This window comes from Penicillium soppii, assembly GCF_028829465.1.
Source record: "Penicillium soppii strain IBT 18220 chromosome Unknown utg000007l, whole genome shotgun sequence".
Taxonomy (NCBI): domain Eukaryota; kingdom Fungi; phylum Ascomycota; class Eurotiomycetes; order Eurotiales; family Aspergillaceae; genus Penicillium; species Penicillium soppii.
Window position 1 is genome coordinate 2,215,639 of NW_026643237.1, and position 14,028 is coordinate 2,229,666.

General features: G+C 45.7%; 6 protein-coding genes across 6 annotated transcripts; 3 read left to right on the plus strand and 3 right to left on the minus strand.

Moving 5' to 3' along the window:
• Positions 1–686: 686 nt before the first annotated feature.
• On the minus strand, positions 687–3,125 carry N7529_010098 (uncharacterized protein; the record flags this gene model as incomplete). Its single annotated transcript, XM_057245625.1, has 12 exons — positions 687–877; positions 933–1,105; positions 1,163–1,263; positions 1,434–1,624; positions 1,679–1,729; positions 1,781–2,088; positions 2,156–2,188; positions 2,477–2,622; positions 2,674–2,768; positions 2,821–2,870; positions 2,924–2,957; positions 3,011–3,125. 12 exons carry the CDS (start codon positions 3,123–3,125, stop codon positions 687–689), a joined length of 1,488 nt encoding a protein of 495 aa, XP_057093888.1.
• Positions 3,126–3,670: 545 nt separating this feature from the next.
• N7529_010099 (aminotransferase-like domain-containing protein) lies at positions 3,671–5,637 on the plus strand (the record flags this gene model as incomplete). Its single annotated transcript, XM_057245626.1, has 7 exons — positions 3,671–3,793; positions 3,847–3,886; positions 3,952–4,000; positions 4,054–4,322; positions 4,393–4,469; positions 4,524–5,330; positions 5,383–5,637. The coding sequence occupies 7 exons, from the start codon at positions 3,671–3,673 to the stop codon at positions 5,635–5,637; spliced, it is 1,620 nt and encodes a 539-aa protein (XP_057093889.1).
• A 1,404-nt stretch (positions 5,638–7,041) lies between these two features.
• Positions 7,042–8,488, plus strand: N7529_010100 (fungal specific transcription factor domain-containing protein; the record flags this gene model as incomplete). The annotated part of the gene is made up of 7 exons (XM_057245627.1): positions 7,042–7,050; positions 7,104–7,137; positions 7,193–7,410; positions 7,459–7,542; positions 7,598–7,775; positions 7,841–8,163; positions 8,486–8,488. The coding sequence occupies 7 exons, from the start codon at positions 7,042–7,044 to the stop codon at positions 8,486–8,488; spliced, it is 849 nt and encodes a 282-aa protein (XP_057093890.1).
• Positions 8,489–8,607: 119 nt separating this feature from the next.
• On the minus strand, positions 8,608–9,627 carry N7529_010101 (SIR2 family NAD-dependent protein deacylase; the record flags this gene model as incomplete). Its single annotated transcript, XM_057245628.1, has 2 exons — positions 8,608–9,230; positions 9,288–9,627. 2 exons carry the CDS (start codon positions 9,625–9,627, stop codon positions 8,608–8,610), a joined length of 963 nt encoding a protein of 320 aa, XP_057093891.1.
• Positions 9,628–11,453: 1,826 nt separating this feature from the next.
• On the minus strand, positions 11,454–12,865 carry N7529_010102 (uncharacterized protein; the record flags this gene model as incomplete). Its single annotated transcript, XM_057245629.1, has 2 exons — positions 11,454–12,077; positions 12,185–12,865. The coding sequence occupies 2 exons, from the start codon at positions 12,863–12,865 to the stop codon at positions 11,454–11,456; spliced, it is 1,305 nt and encodes a 434-aa protein (XP_057093892.1).
• A 472-nt stretch (positions 12,866–13,337) lies between these two features.
• Positions 13,338–13,945, plus strand: N7529_010103 (ubiquitin-like protein ATG12; the record flags this gene model as incomplete). The annotated part of the gene is made up of 3 exons (XM_057245630.1): positions 13,338–13,563; positions 13,628–13,827; positions 13,886–13,945. The coding sequence occupies 3 exons, from the start codon at positions 13,338–13,340 to the stop codon at positions 13,943–13,945; spliced, it is 486 nt and encodes a 161-aa protein (XP_057093893.1).
• Positions 13,946–14,028: the final 83 nt, after the last annotated feature.

Genomic DNA, 14,028 nt, shown 5'->3' on the forward strand with positions numbered 1-14,028 from the left:
AGGGTAACAAGGGGAATAGTAGGCTGGATTTTGCCGAAGTGGAGACTCACGCTGACTGCAGGGCCCACTACATCTTTGGATATTTGTCCGGATATATCGGATAGCTCCCAACTTGATCTCTTGGCAACCCTATTAATAAATATTTCGTTGAATCCCGGCTGTTGGTATGCCTGAATCACCGCTGGTTCCACTTTCATTTAGACCAATTATGTCTTGCGTAAGAACACATACATTGATCATGTATGCTAAACACTTCGCTTGAACGATGGTCTGGATGATCTAAATTGTGATGCCTAATACAGTACTATATTGTGTCTTAAAAGGTCAAAGACCTGCTTGGTTATAGAAGGTTGTGGCAACCTTGAAATATCTTGGGATTTTTACCCGCTATATACATGCACGACTGCAAGGCGATTGGAATGAAACTTCAGGCAATGGAAAACAAACGACTAAAATTATACTGATGAGAAACCGTATTAGAAGCGTATAGATAGGTAACAGAGTGTCGCCAGACTTTCTAAACGGAATATATATCGAACCCCTAATCTCATACTTAACTTTCACTAGGGTTTCATAGGCATACCTAGGTACCTGTACGTAACATATTTCCTCTGCCGGGTGGGGCTTTCCTATCCTAATTTTCTTTCCACATAGACGGAACCCTATGGCTATGTGTTAATGTAGTGTCAATCAGAGGATGTTCGTCTCACTAACAAAACTTCAATAACTGCACATTTCCCACCATGGACGACCTCGGTTGCCTCTTTTATGGTAGGCTCGAGCCCGCTTTGTGTCGTGACTGTTGCACCCCAAGCCTTTCCGGCCGCGGTCGCAATTCCAGGATAGTCGGGCGAAGGATCAAAGGAGATATTCAAGTCTGCTTTGAATTAGTGATCACGAACGAACTACTCGCCAGCTTCGGTTCAGCTTACCTCTCCTGTTTGATTTCGAAGACAATCCATTTTTATGCACGAGAAGAGCAGATACTTTGGGGGCGTTCCATCCGCCGTTGTTGAGAACTATCATGAGGAATGGGATGTCATAGCGCCTGGCGATCCAATAAACGCTTTCCATTTGCGAGAACAGATACACCCCGTCGCCGACACTTTCTTTTGTTAGAAATCCGGATACGCTGCAAAGGTTTTTCGCGATTGAGACTCACATTCCACATATGAAAGATCCGGGCTTGCCTAGCTTGACTCCCAATGCTGCACCTCCTCCCCATCCAAGACCGCCAGCACCACTTGCAACAAGACTCCCCGGCTGCAATACTGTTAGTGTATGAATTCAGATTCGTATGGATAGAGATGAATAACCTTAGTCAGATTAAGATGATGAATGAGGTGCCCTGCATTGGTCACAGCCTCCAACACGTAAATGGTGTCCTGAGGAAGAGAGACTCGCAATCTGGATGCTAAATACGGCACACTCACCCCGCCATCCTCTGTCGGTGATTCCAGATTGTGCAACGTCTTCCTCCATGAGTGATAGTTCTTTGACCGATTTGCAAACTGCTGAGTATACCGTGTCGCATCAATTTCCTGTTTTTCCAGGAAAGTATTGATTTGCTGAAGTGCATATCCGCAACCAACTCTCAGTCTGCGAGTTGCATTGATTGCAAATACTGATTTGCACTAGTCAGTGCCGAATCCGAAGTATAATATGTCCGAGAACGTACATGGCATTTGCTGTTTCAGCGGATCGACATCCAAGTGGAAGATCTTTGTGCCTGCGACACCCGTCAGCAAAGAATTTTAACCAGGTCTATCGATATATTTACCACTTTGAGGTCTTCCAGCAGTAGGAATCCAAGGTACATCACAATCAAGAATAAGAATGACGTCGGCCTCGAGGACTTCTGGATGAGTTGTGACAGTGACACCGCGATATCCTTCATGATCACTTCTCAGGCAAACATCGGAGCCGACCATTTCCACGACCGTAATCGGCAGCTTGTCACACAACTGGGCCAATAGCGCGGGTGTTTTGAGATTTCTTCCAAGAGAACTTGTGATTACAAGCGGCCGTTTCGCACCCATGAGCGACTTGGCAATCAATTCCACCTCTAGTGTGATCAGTGCCTTGCAGCTATAAAATAAACAGAATTTATCATCCTACCTTGTTCTGGCAATGCACTTGGCATAATTGGACTCACAACTTCTCCATTTGAAGCTTCGGGTCCCACACGCTATATCAATTGTCAGTCTAGCTCATACTGTTCTGGAATCGGGAAATTTACTTCTTCAAGAACTTCTCTCGCTGCCATTAGGTATGCTGGGCCTTTGGGATCAGATGTAGCAAACTCTAACGCCCGGCGTACCATCTGTTTGATATTACGCCCGGTTTTGATTTCACCTGTATATCTACAGTATTGCCGGACAATGGCAGACTGATCGGGTACATCTTGCAACCAATGAATGAACCTGCTGTTCAGTGAGCTTCGAGAATGCAATTCCAGAAACTTGGGGTCACTGACTCTGTCCGCGAACCCAATAATTCGCCATTTTGAGTGAAGGGACTCAAACCAGCAAAGCACAAGACAGGAACCCTGCTCACCGAGGCATTATGTATCGATTGGCCCAAAGCAAGAGTGCCACAATCGACGTGGACAATAACACATTGCTATGATAACATTAGCTCATAGGAATCAATATGACAGAATCATCCTCGTACTGGCATTCCTGTAGCTTGGGCATATCCTAGCGCTGCTGACAATGCAACTAGCTCCGAAGGACATGTGATGATGTTCGGAAAGTTGGGTTTATTCTCTGTAAAGTTAGAACTGCTTGCTCAACAGAATTTGGAGCACTGAACCCTCACCTTGTTTCGCTTTGATCATTGCTTCCAACATGGCGGGATGGTCGCTCCCCCTAACAGAGCGGTCAGGAGACTTCCATAGAGTTTGGGATATTTGACGACTTACAGATTCACAAAGCAGTGAGAGATACCAGCCTCAGCTATTAACAAGATTAGCTTTCTCCAATTATTCTCTGAGTGATTATTGCCGTACACAAGGCCTCGAAGAAATTCTCGGCGGCGGATGTCAGGGCGCCATCCTTTATGATCTCGCTTTCATCATCACTATCTTCCTTCTTCCTCTTTCGTGGGATTGCCTGACTGCTCATGATGTTTTATAGGTATTTGGTATAGCAAGATACGAGAGGAATGGGATCTGATTGTTGGGCAAGGGGGCAAGTCCAAGTTAAAATGTCAACAGGTGGACCAAGCAGCTTCTTTATACAACCGATGAACCCCGCATAGCACCACCTCAAAGTCTTGGATGTCACTGTAGGCCAATCAATCGCGGAGCAATCCCACCACAGTTCCGCAGGGGGCGCTTGAACTCCTAAAATTCCGCATACAAATAAAATGCCTAGAACCCGAGGCATGATCGGCATTGTTATGGAGTTTTGCGGGTTACGGGATCTCCGCGATTGGCTGAGCCAAGCCACAACCCTCTCTGCCCATAGTAGATCCAGCCGCAAGTCAAAGATTCTCCGCGATCATGAACAAGTCACAAGTGATGGATTATTTCTCGTACCTCGATTAAAAATAATGGGGCTCCGAAATCGGGATTCCAGCTTTGAAGCAATCTTCCCCTCGTCGTGATTGAACTTTCTCTTTGCACTTATTTGCCTGAGTACCCCTCACATTTCACCGTTGCGCTAATATGTTTCCCAAGAGAGCCACTGACCAGATTGATGTTAAGGGCACTGCCCTGTGGCGCCAAGACAATGCGAGCTTGCTCGGTAGCATTGAGGCCAATGGTGAGAGCAAATTATTCAAACGCGAGGTAGGGTACAGAAATCACCAGATTGAGACTTGTAAACTAATCATTGTCCCTAGTCAACTAGATCTGGCAAACCTCTGGCGAAGAAATGGGATCGTATGTCAAAGCAAAATAGACCTCGAGTATCACAGTTTACTGTTTATTGACGAACTTGGACCCAGCAGATTATCTTTCGGAGGAAGCTACTAAAAGAAAGGTATCACTCGCCATGTACGTACCTACACGAACTCACTATACTGAATTTAATTTGCAAAGCCCTCCAGCATCAAGAGCTCTGCTCGCGCAGCAAGTCAGCCAGGTATGATTATTTATCTCAAAATTTATTCTTTCCTCGATAGAGACGCCGGTCCTGATACATCATACTCAGGCATGATATCACTCGGCGCTGGTGCCCCCTCAAGCGCATGTTTTCCATTTGAGGAGATACAAGTCCGGATTTCAAACACTATTGATTTTTCCGAAATCATGAAGGAGAATACCACCATGATTTCCATGGCAAAGTTCGACTTTGAGCCAGGTGTCAGCGATTACAGTAAGCTGTCAATTTTTGCCCATGCCTAGTGGCTGATGAACCATAAATTTTTTAACCAAACTTCGGATAGGTCTTGATGTCGCCTTAAACTATGGACAAGGCAGTGGCTCCGCACAAATGTTACGATTTGTCACCGAACACACCCAGGTCCAGTTACTTCAAAATTGAAAGCTTTTTTTTCTAGAATTGACTTTGTCATAGCTGATTCATGATCCTCCATATTCGGATTGGGCATGCTGTCTGACTGTTGGAAGCACCTCTGCATGGGACTCTGCGCTGAGAATATTTTGCGAAAAGGGCGACTATATCATCCTCGAAGATTACATATTTTCCAGCGCATTGGAAACAGCATTGCCTCTTGGGGTGAAGGCATTATCCATACATATGGATGATCAGGGTCTTATCCCCGAGCATTTAGACAATGTCCTCTCCAGTTGGGATGAGAAAGAGCGCAAAGCCAGAAAGCCATTCCTCTTGTACATGGTTCCCACTGGCCAAAATCCAACAGGTGCTACACAATCACTCGAACGGCGAAAGATGATCTATGCCCTTGCCCAAAAGCACAGTCTTTACATTGTGGAGGACGAACCCTACTATTATATTCAGCTACCTCCATTTGGATCGAGTGATTCGTTTTCCAACTCAAAGGTGCGCAACGAACTCATTCCGTCTTACTTGAGCTTAGACGTCGACGGCCGGGTTTTACGGCTAGATTCCCTGTCTAAGGTTCTTGCCCCGGGATCTCGCATGGGTTGGGTCACAGCATCTGAGCAGGTCATCGAAAAATTTGTTCGACTCAACGAGTCATCTTCTCAGCATCCGAGCGGGTTCTCGCAAGTTATTGTTTTCAAGCTTTTAAATCACCATTGGGGCCATTCAGGATTCTTCGGCTGGCTTGAGAAAGTCCAGGCGGAATATACATCGAGAAGGGATACGTTTGTGCAAGCTTGTCTTGAACATCTTCCTGCAGATATCACTAGCTGGATTCCTTCGGAGGCAGGCATGTTTGTAAGTGAACATCCTTCTTCTTGGGCTAGAATCATGTTGATCGTGCAAGCAGCAATGGATTGAGATTCAGTGGAGGTCCCATCCCTTGTACAAGTCGGAGGCCGATCATCAGACTGTCGAACAGGCGATCTTTGCTTCTGTTGTTGAACATAAAGTGTTTCTGACACCAGGTTCTTGCTTTTGGTCCAACGCCGATGTTGGAGAGGAGCGCATGTTCTTTCGGGCTACTTATGCATCCGCCTCTCGAGAAGAGCTAAAAGAAGCGGTTCGGAGATTCGGAAGGGCCTTGAAGGCTCAATTTGCGTGACCAATCTATACCTAGGTAGAAGGAAGTCTGCAAAGAGTTGTCTTTAATCAGCCAGGGTTTTAGAGGGTCTAATCATGACTACTATCTAGGTATTATATATTTTAGCGTTAAATTTATTCAAAAGTGAAAATACAACGTTAGAACTTCATTCGGCGGAGGCCCAGCCACAACAAAAGTAAAGGACTAAATGTGAAACCTCCACTCAACTGGCCTGCAAGTGTGTTCCGCGCAATCTCACAATCTCGTAGTTAGGTGAAAAAGAACACGAGGCCTGAGATACAAGGCAGAGATATTATCATTACGTTATCATCTCCGGAATCTCCCCGACTCCAGCGTTGGACTTTATACGGACTTATGAGAAGAGCTCATTGAAGACTGTCCAACTTGGCATTATGTCACAAAATCTAGAAACGCCAGTGAGGCGCAGAAAGACGACCGAAGCGTGTGATCCATGCCGTTCGCGGAAGCTGAAGGTATTGGACCTAAAGTTGAGGAGCCAGAGAGGCGTTTCAAACTAAAGTATCCAGTGTGATGGCATGTTTCCATGCGGATCATGTGAAAAAAACAAAATTGAGTGCAAATATGATCCTTCAACATCTGGGATTAAAATTCGTGGGTGAGTTGTGTTGAAAAGTTCATGTGTAGATATCAGCCTCAAGCGTTAACGTACTGTTTAGAGAACTCGATGTCCTGAATGCTAGAATGATGGAAGTTGAGCGGGCCGTTTTCGGTGAAAGAAACTTTAAACCCAGGAGAACGGTAGAGTCAGCAGGTAGATGTGGACTCTTATACAGCCTCTTAGACGGAGTTGACTTTGACCCAGATATCACCCCTATGGCCGATAAAAATAACTCCGGGGCAACTATCACGAACGATGAAGATGGCACACTGAGCTACTATGGATCAACATCAACAGTGGCTCTTCTAAAAACCTTTGAGGAAAAGGTACATCAAGCTCGATCCAATGGAATCGTTTCTGAACGACCAAGCAAACGGGCGCGACATGAAACCAATGACTGTTCAGAATCCTCTGATGCGTCTCGAAATCCATTGAAACATAATATCTATCTATCATCGTCTCCACCCAAAGCCGAAGGACTGAGACTTCCGGAAAAATTGCAAGACTCACATTTTGCCGCATTCGCTTTCAGGGCGCACGACATAATCCCTATCCTGGACATAATCCAGTTCGAGTTTGCCTACGAAAAATATTCTAACCCATCATCATCAATTTCCGAAACTAATCACTGTCGGCAGTCACAGTGTCTCATATATTCTACAGTGGCCATTGGATGCTTGTACAACTCTAATGGTGCCGCATTGGCATCTAAATATTTCGCCGAAGCTCAAATCCTGTTTGGGGTTCTATTATATGCAAACTCCATCGAAGTAGTGCAAGCAGCAATGTTAATGGTATATGCAAATTATACTCTGAGATGTCCTCTGCTTTACTGACAGGATGACAGGCGTTCTATGCACATCATACCGGCCAGCCCAATGGTATGTTTACTCCATTCGTACACATGGGCCGTTCCAATCTACTGACCGTGTGAAGTTGCATACAATTATTTGGGTTCTGCAATCCGCCTTGCATACTCAAGTGGGATCAACAGAAACTTAGACGAGGCGGCTGTTCCTACTAGCAAAATTCAATCCGCTCGACGAACATGGTGGACGCTTTATAGCCTGGAATCCGAGTTATGCATGGAATACGGACGCCCGCTATGTATTCGTGAGACTGATTCTGTAGCATCCTATCCGCAGCAGATCTTAGTATGTCTCTCTTGCATGTAAAAATAACGTGCCTACTGACTATGGCAGGACCCATCGGATTCAAGGAGCAAGATAACCTTCATTGTTGTGATGGCGAAGTTCGGCCGAATTGTTCGCAAGATCATTGACTTGGTAGCTACTATCACGCTCAAGGAGTATGGCTTGTGCTGACAGTTTGTCTGATAAGGTCTCGAATATCGACGAAAAAAGCATTGAAATTGAATCCTTTGTTGGACGGATGATGAACCACCAGGCAGAGCTCATGGCTTGGCGAGAAGAGCTTCCAGTGCATCTCCAAATCAGAAACTCGGAAGGGTCGGTGAATAGAACGACGTTCGATTTCCAATGTGCTGAGATTGAGCTTCGTGAGTATCCATGCATAAGTAATTCTTTTGGCCATTTTCTGTATGCTCATATGCCATTATTCTAGGTTTCAATCGGGTCATGTTGATGATGCATCGCCCATTCTTTGCCTACAAAAACTTCTCCTCTCCATTCTACACTTCAAGCATGGCTAGGATTGTTTGTCTTGGCGCCGCACAAGAGACCCTAACCATTTTCTTCAAGGCCCGACTCAGCCTCCTCGAAAAGTCATTCTACTACCATCGAGTCATTGCCGCAGCTTTGGTTATTCTCACGATTGCCTTCGATAGCCCTCTGGAGGAGAAGTGCCACCTTTTAGAGACGTGTTCAAAGAGTGTGAAACTGTTCGAAGACATGCAATCAAACTTTTCGAATTTTGGGACCGCAATAGTGCGGGATGCGTTGAATGTTCTTTCGCCAGCGGCCGTTCGCCCTTCAGGAACTTAACATGATGTTTTTGGTGATGAAATTATAGATCTAGCGGCGTTTGCCTGTTTGTGCATTCGCATGGTTTGCGAATCTATGTTTACCACGCCTCCCTAGCTATAGATAGAAAGCTCTTTGCTCAGAGATCCCAGAATACCATCCTTCATACCATTCTCCATACCATTCTTCACTCACAACATAGACACGACGTTCATTGGAAATGGGTGACTCGAAGCCTACTTTAATTTCGTGTAAAGATCATTTATACTAAGATAATCTTTTCTAGTAGTATGAAGTCTGCTCCAAATCCATCCCCTCAAAACGTCATAATGCATCCGACCGTCACCAGTCGCCGAGTCAAGCAAGAGCAAATTTTTAGGATCCTGATTCCAGCTACCAGAGTGAGATTCAAATCTCTCCGATTATACTTTTAAATATCTCGGGGACAATGACACCGGCGTCCCCGGTGAAGAACCAGTCACCCTTATGCAGTTCGCCCGGCGTGTCTTTAGGGTCCATATTGCAAACCGCAATTCGAGCGCCCTTCGAACGAGCCTCATGTATATATCCAGCAGCGGGCCAAATTCTCGCACTGGTACCAATGACCAAACACAGGTCGATTGTACCCGCCGCGATCCACTCGTCGACGGTATTCATTGTTTTCTCTGGTAGAGCTTCGCCGAACCATACGACCCCGGGTCTAAGTAATCCGTCATTGCATTTCGGACATTGAGGCAGGTCTTTCGCGTCCAGTTCGGGGATTTGATTGTTAGCATCGGAGATGTCAATCTCGGTTTGTGTGCCGCTGAGCGCTTCTCGCATAGATTTGGCTGCCTCCTCGCCGGTCTTATCAACAGCCGAGGGGTTCAGACCCGAATCTAGCTTTGGAATATCAAGGGCTGGAACGATGGGGTCGGTAAATTCATTTTCTCGGGTATAATCACAATAGAAGTTGGTGCATTTTATGTCGAAAAGGGTACCATGTAGTAAATGTAACTGCTCCGAGGGATGATTTGCTCGTTGGGAGAGACCTGTAATTAATATTAGCCCAAGCTCTGCTCTATAAAGAGACTTGTCTGTTTCCATACCATCGACATTCTGGCTCAATGTGATAAAGTCTTCATTCTTGCGTGCCAACTCTGCTAGAGCGTAGTGTGCTTTGTTAGGCTCAGCCTGGAGGGCCATGTGTCGTCGATAGCTGTAAAACTGCCATACCAGCCCAGGAGTCCTTTCAAAGGCCTCCGGGGTTGCAAGTGCAGTGGCATCTAAGGAGCGCCAGAGCCCGCCAGCGCCACGAAATGTCGGTAGACCAGACGATGCAGAGAGCCCCGCTCCAACAAGTGCAAGTATCCGTTTGCATCCTCTCAGATATGCAGTGAATCGCTGAAGCTCAGCGGCCGGGATACCGCTATTTTCAGCGGAAGGCATTATATAAAAATCGGTCGCTTATTGAAAAAGACAAAGCTGGAGCGGAGCTGCGGGGAAGTTTATATTTTACCCCAAAAGTTGGGTTGGTGCCTGATTTACATGGCATAATGCCAACTCAAGAGTTAACTAGTTATTCGATATTCAGACTATATTAGAAGGAAATAAGCGGAATTCGTTTGAAAAATTATTGCAAGGTTGTTCTTTCAGAGAAGCTGTATACAAAGTACTTTATGGCTTGTGCAACATGCTGAACAACCCGATATACATTTGCATGTACCACTTACTTTTAGGAGGCTGCCTGAACCAGCAAATAAACTTCTAGCTAAGAATCAAAGTTGAATTCGTGCTTACTCCCCTATTTGAGTGAAGTGTAAAGACGAAGCTGTGAGTTCCCAAACGCTTTACTCTCGGATGCACTTGCACCAATATGTTACCTCTCTCTCCTAGGTCAGTTGCCATTGGTAGGTAATATCGTTCCACTGGGGAATCCATAACCTGGTTTGCCAAATGGGCATCGTCCCAGTCGAGTGTTACCGTAGTGAACTAGCCTAAGTCCTCGATAACAATCTTTTTAAAGCTGAACCTTTTGGCGATCTCCTGCTTCCAAATTTCGAGTTGTACCGGTTTGATTAAGAGCCGAATATCACATATATCAATCCGCCGCCACAAATCTGGCGTAGTGCAGCGAGACATATCGCCCACTGCCTGCTCAGCGGCCTCCATGATGTGGATTTTAAAACCATTGCACTTCAGCAAGCCATCGGACAGTTCCGCGTTCAACCTGGTTGGCACAAAAAGATTACCTACTCTTGTTGTTTTCGACGCCTCTTGATTCATTTTGTCAAAAAATTGTTTAGAGATCCAGCCTTGGTGCAACGAGGCCATACCCATATGTATGTCTATTTGCTGGAATCGCGCCAGATGACTAGTGCTTATGCGATGTGGCTGCTGTATATGACTAATTTAGGCTCTAAGCTTGTTTCAAAACAACAGCCCTGAGTGGCGAGGCGCCCATTTACACCTGGGCACCAGCTAGCCAGAAAAGAGAGGGTTGTCGAGTACCCAGTGTACTACTGCATATTTGACGCAAGAAGTGATCATTGTTTATCCTTCCTGAACTGCAAGAATATAATTGCAAACCTGATCCGTGTAATTCAAAGAGAAAGTGGTAATGCAGTGTTCTGTAGAGATATTGAAAGATGTGGCCTTGTTTAGGCGCTGGCGAAAGAAGGTCTGGTCAACAGATAACTTGCTTCGAGTAGGCAGATACCTAAGCATGTCTGAAACATCCATTGTTCAGGTTGAGCTGAGTTGTTTTCAATCGGTGCGTTGGAGCCTTTGTATAGAGCTTCACTCGAGGGGTGTCTTCAGCCCTAGGGGCAATTATACAGTGTGAACTCATGATTTAAACGCCTTATCAAGCCAGCCGTTTTTCGCACTGAAGTTGTTCAAATGGTTTCTCTGTGCGAGCACCATACACGCCGTTGAAAATAGGAAGTGAAGGTACTGCAATGTTAATTCTTGTTCTCAAATTGCTTGCCCACACAGCCTAGAAACTATGGCCTTCTAGATTGGAGAGTGTACCATTCCAGTTCACAGTTGTTGATACGCAGGCCTTTGACATTACCAAAGGTTATCCGAGTGGCAGCCGAGTCATGCGCTATCTTTTATCATACACATCTACACCCATAGATGCTATCATCAATTAAAGACGAGGTAGCGCTCAATTTCATTTCATTGCCTTTGTTAGCGAGATATCCGAGATTTATTGTTGCCGTCAACCCTTTTTCTTCATCATTGCGCAAAGTTTGAGCCAAGCTTGTCTCTTACACACACATTGCAACCCATTCCCGTTTTAAAGCGTACAAATCCCTCGGTCGACTGATACCTTGACCACGTACTCTTTGGCCGTTGAATCTCAACCAGGCCCAGGCTTCGATTTGTCCATCGATTTCACCATCGCCAAGAAAGCGAATCCATCCTTCGCTAGTAGCTGGGAAATTCCCATCACCAGTCACATCTCGGCCCCGCCATTCAAAGTGGAAGCTCCTTTCCGAGGCTCCCATGGGTCGTTGAGGCATATGCATGATACCACAAAGGACCCCGAACCGAAACTCGCCCCATATCTCTTTCTTGTTGTCGTCGATGCAAAGCGCAAGATTGAATCCCTCAAAAGGGACGACTTCTGGCCAGTCTTGGAAGTCGGAGGAGTAAATGTCGTACTCTCCATTGATGAGGCCGAGTCTCGGGCTTTGTGTTAGGGTTCGGGAAGACTGGGTTGAGTTGGTCGAGTAGCTCGACGGCGCATAGCTGTACTCATAACACTCATCGTTGTCCATTTCATCAACGCCAAATGGCCCACTGGTAACGTCAGAAGAATTCTGGGCAAGCATTAGTTGATACGGATCCTTGAGTCGCACCGCGCACAACACATTCTCACCGTTACATAACTAGACTCGCGCGATAAAGGCATGGTTTCGTATCTAGGTTGTGGGAATGGGTTCTCAGATTGACGGGATCCATATTCCATCCTCCTTGGCCTCGGTGATGTTGAAACTCCTTGTGAGCCGTTGCTGATGATGTTAGTGTTCAAGTGCAAGTTGAAGGTGGCTCCAGAGTGGCCATGAGAGCATCCGGTATTTTGAAGAGGTTCAGGTGGCAGTTGCTCCTTTTTGGGCTTTTTCGAAGGTGTTGGATCAGAAGAGCCTGCTGTCCTCTTCTGCTGCTGCCGATTGAAGGAGCTCATGCTAGCGCCAATGATTGAATCAGTGGAAAAGGAAGTACTATAATGTCGCCCTGGTGCCCCTTGAGAATTAGATGTTGTTCTCGTAGCACTTTTTGTCCCTGTCACGGTGTTTTCAAAGCGAAAATTCTCTGGGCCATGAATCCTGGCATCTAGCAGACGATCCTCAAAGTCCTTCTCCTCCCACTCCTTTCTCAAATCTTTTTCAATTTTGAGAATGTCCATTGGGATTTTGAGAGTACCATCTTGTAACGCATCCAGCAACCGCATCTTTGCAGTTACTTTCTTTTTGGAAGAAGGGAGTCCATAATGCAGAAGCTGTGCTTCGTACCAGTGTGCTGCATAGTCGGGTCGGCCGCTTCTATCTGGCATGGAAGTATCAAATAGCGCCCTTAGGTCTGCATGCGAGGCTCGACGATGGATATGTCCTTCCGAAGAAGCGACATTGAATGTCCTACCGTCAAAAGAGAATTGACCGTGATTGACGAACGTCATAGTTGCAGGCAAGACGCGAGAAAAAAAGGTAAGAGAAAGAGAAGGACTGAATTTAGGCTCAGAAAGAAACTGGAAGATATATGATGTGTTGATGATCGTCATATGTCAAATTGAAACTACGTCTTGATGTCGTAGTTTCCCATAACTTTGTTAGTGTAAATACATTTGTCTTAAATCACTTTCTTCTTTTCTGTTTAGCTTTTTATATATCTTTCTACCTGTCTTCTTTTAGTTCTTTCTGTATTTTACTTGCAAAATGCGCGTCCATATATAGTATGTACATGTGTAGTTATACGAACAATGGTGCTTGGGTGTTACGAAGTCAGATACAAAGGAGGTGATCAACGAACTGTAAGCGCGATAAGCTCCCCACCTTTTTCTTCAACATCAAAACATCAACACATTCAAGTCTAGTCCGTACATTCTTCAGATCTTCCTGATCCTCCTATTATTGAACATCTCCCATATAACAATGAATCCTTCATCACCCCCAATCAGCTCCCCACAGAGCTCTCCCACCCAGAACCCCGCATCAAGCACACTGAGCCATCGCCCTATACGCGAAAGCTCCAATGTACCCAAGAACGCACCCATACCAGACGATGAGCACGGAGCAGATCTACCCATGAACATGTCGGCATCTGTCATGCTGACAAATTTACCCCGCGATGCGACCCAGGCCCTTGCAGATGTCGAAAGTATTGATTCAGGGAAAGGTGCAGGCTCATTCTCCGCTTTTTGGACGACAACTGACAACAGCAGTCACCGTTCGATTTCAGCCTCTACCGTCAGCTCCAATCTTGAAAAACCGAGTATTCAAGGTTAGCGCGTCGCAAAAGTTTGAAACGGTTGTCAAGTTCCTGCGCAAAAAGTTGGATTGCAAAGAGACAGACTCTGTCTTTTGTTATGTCAACAGTGTTTTTGCGCCCGGCCTGGATGAAGGCATGGGTGGACTGTGGAGAGTGAGTCGAATTACTTATGATTGCAACATGTAAAAGCTAATAACGCTTTACCATGAAGTGCTTTAAAACCGACGATCAATTGATTGTCGCCTATTCAATGACGCCAGCATTTGGCTGAGACTTTCAGCTCAACCGGATGCACGATGCTATGTACAAATAATGATAATGATGACAATGACATGTGCGGCATGCAGTAAAACC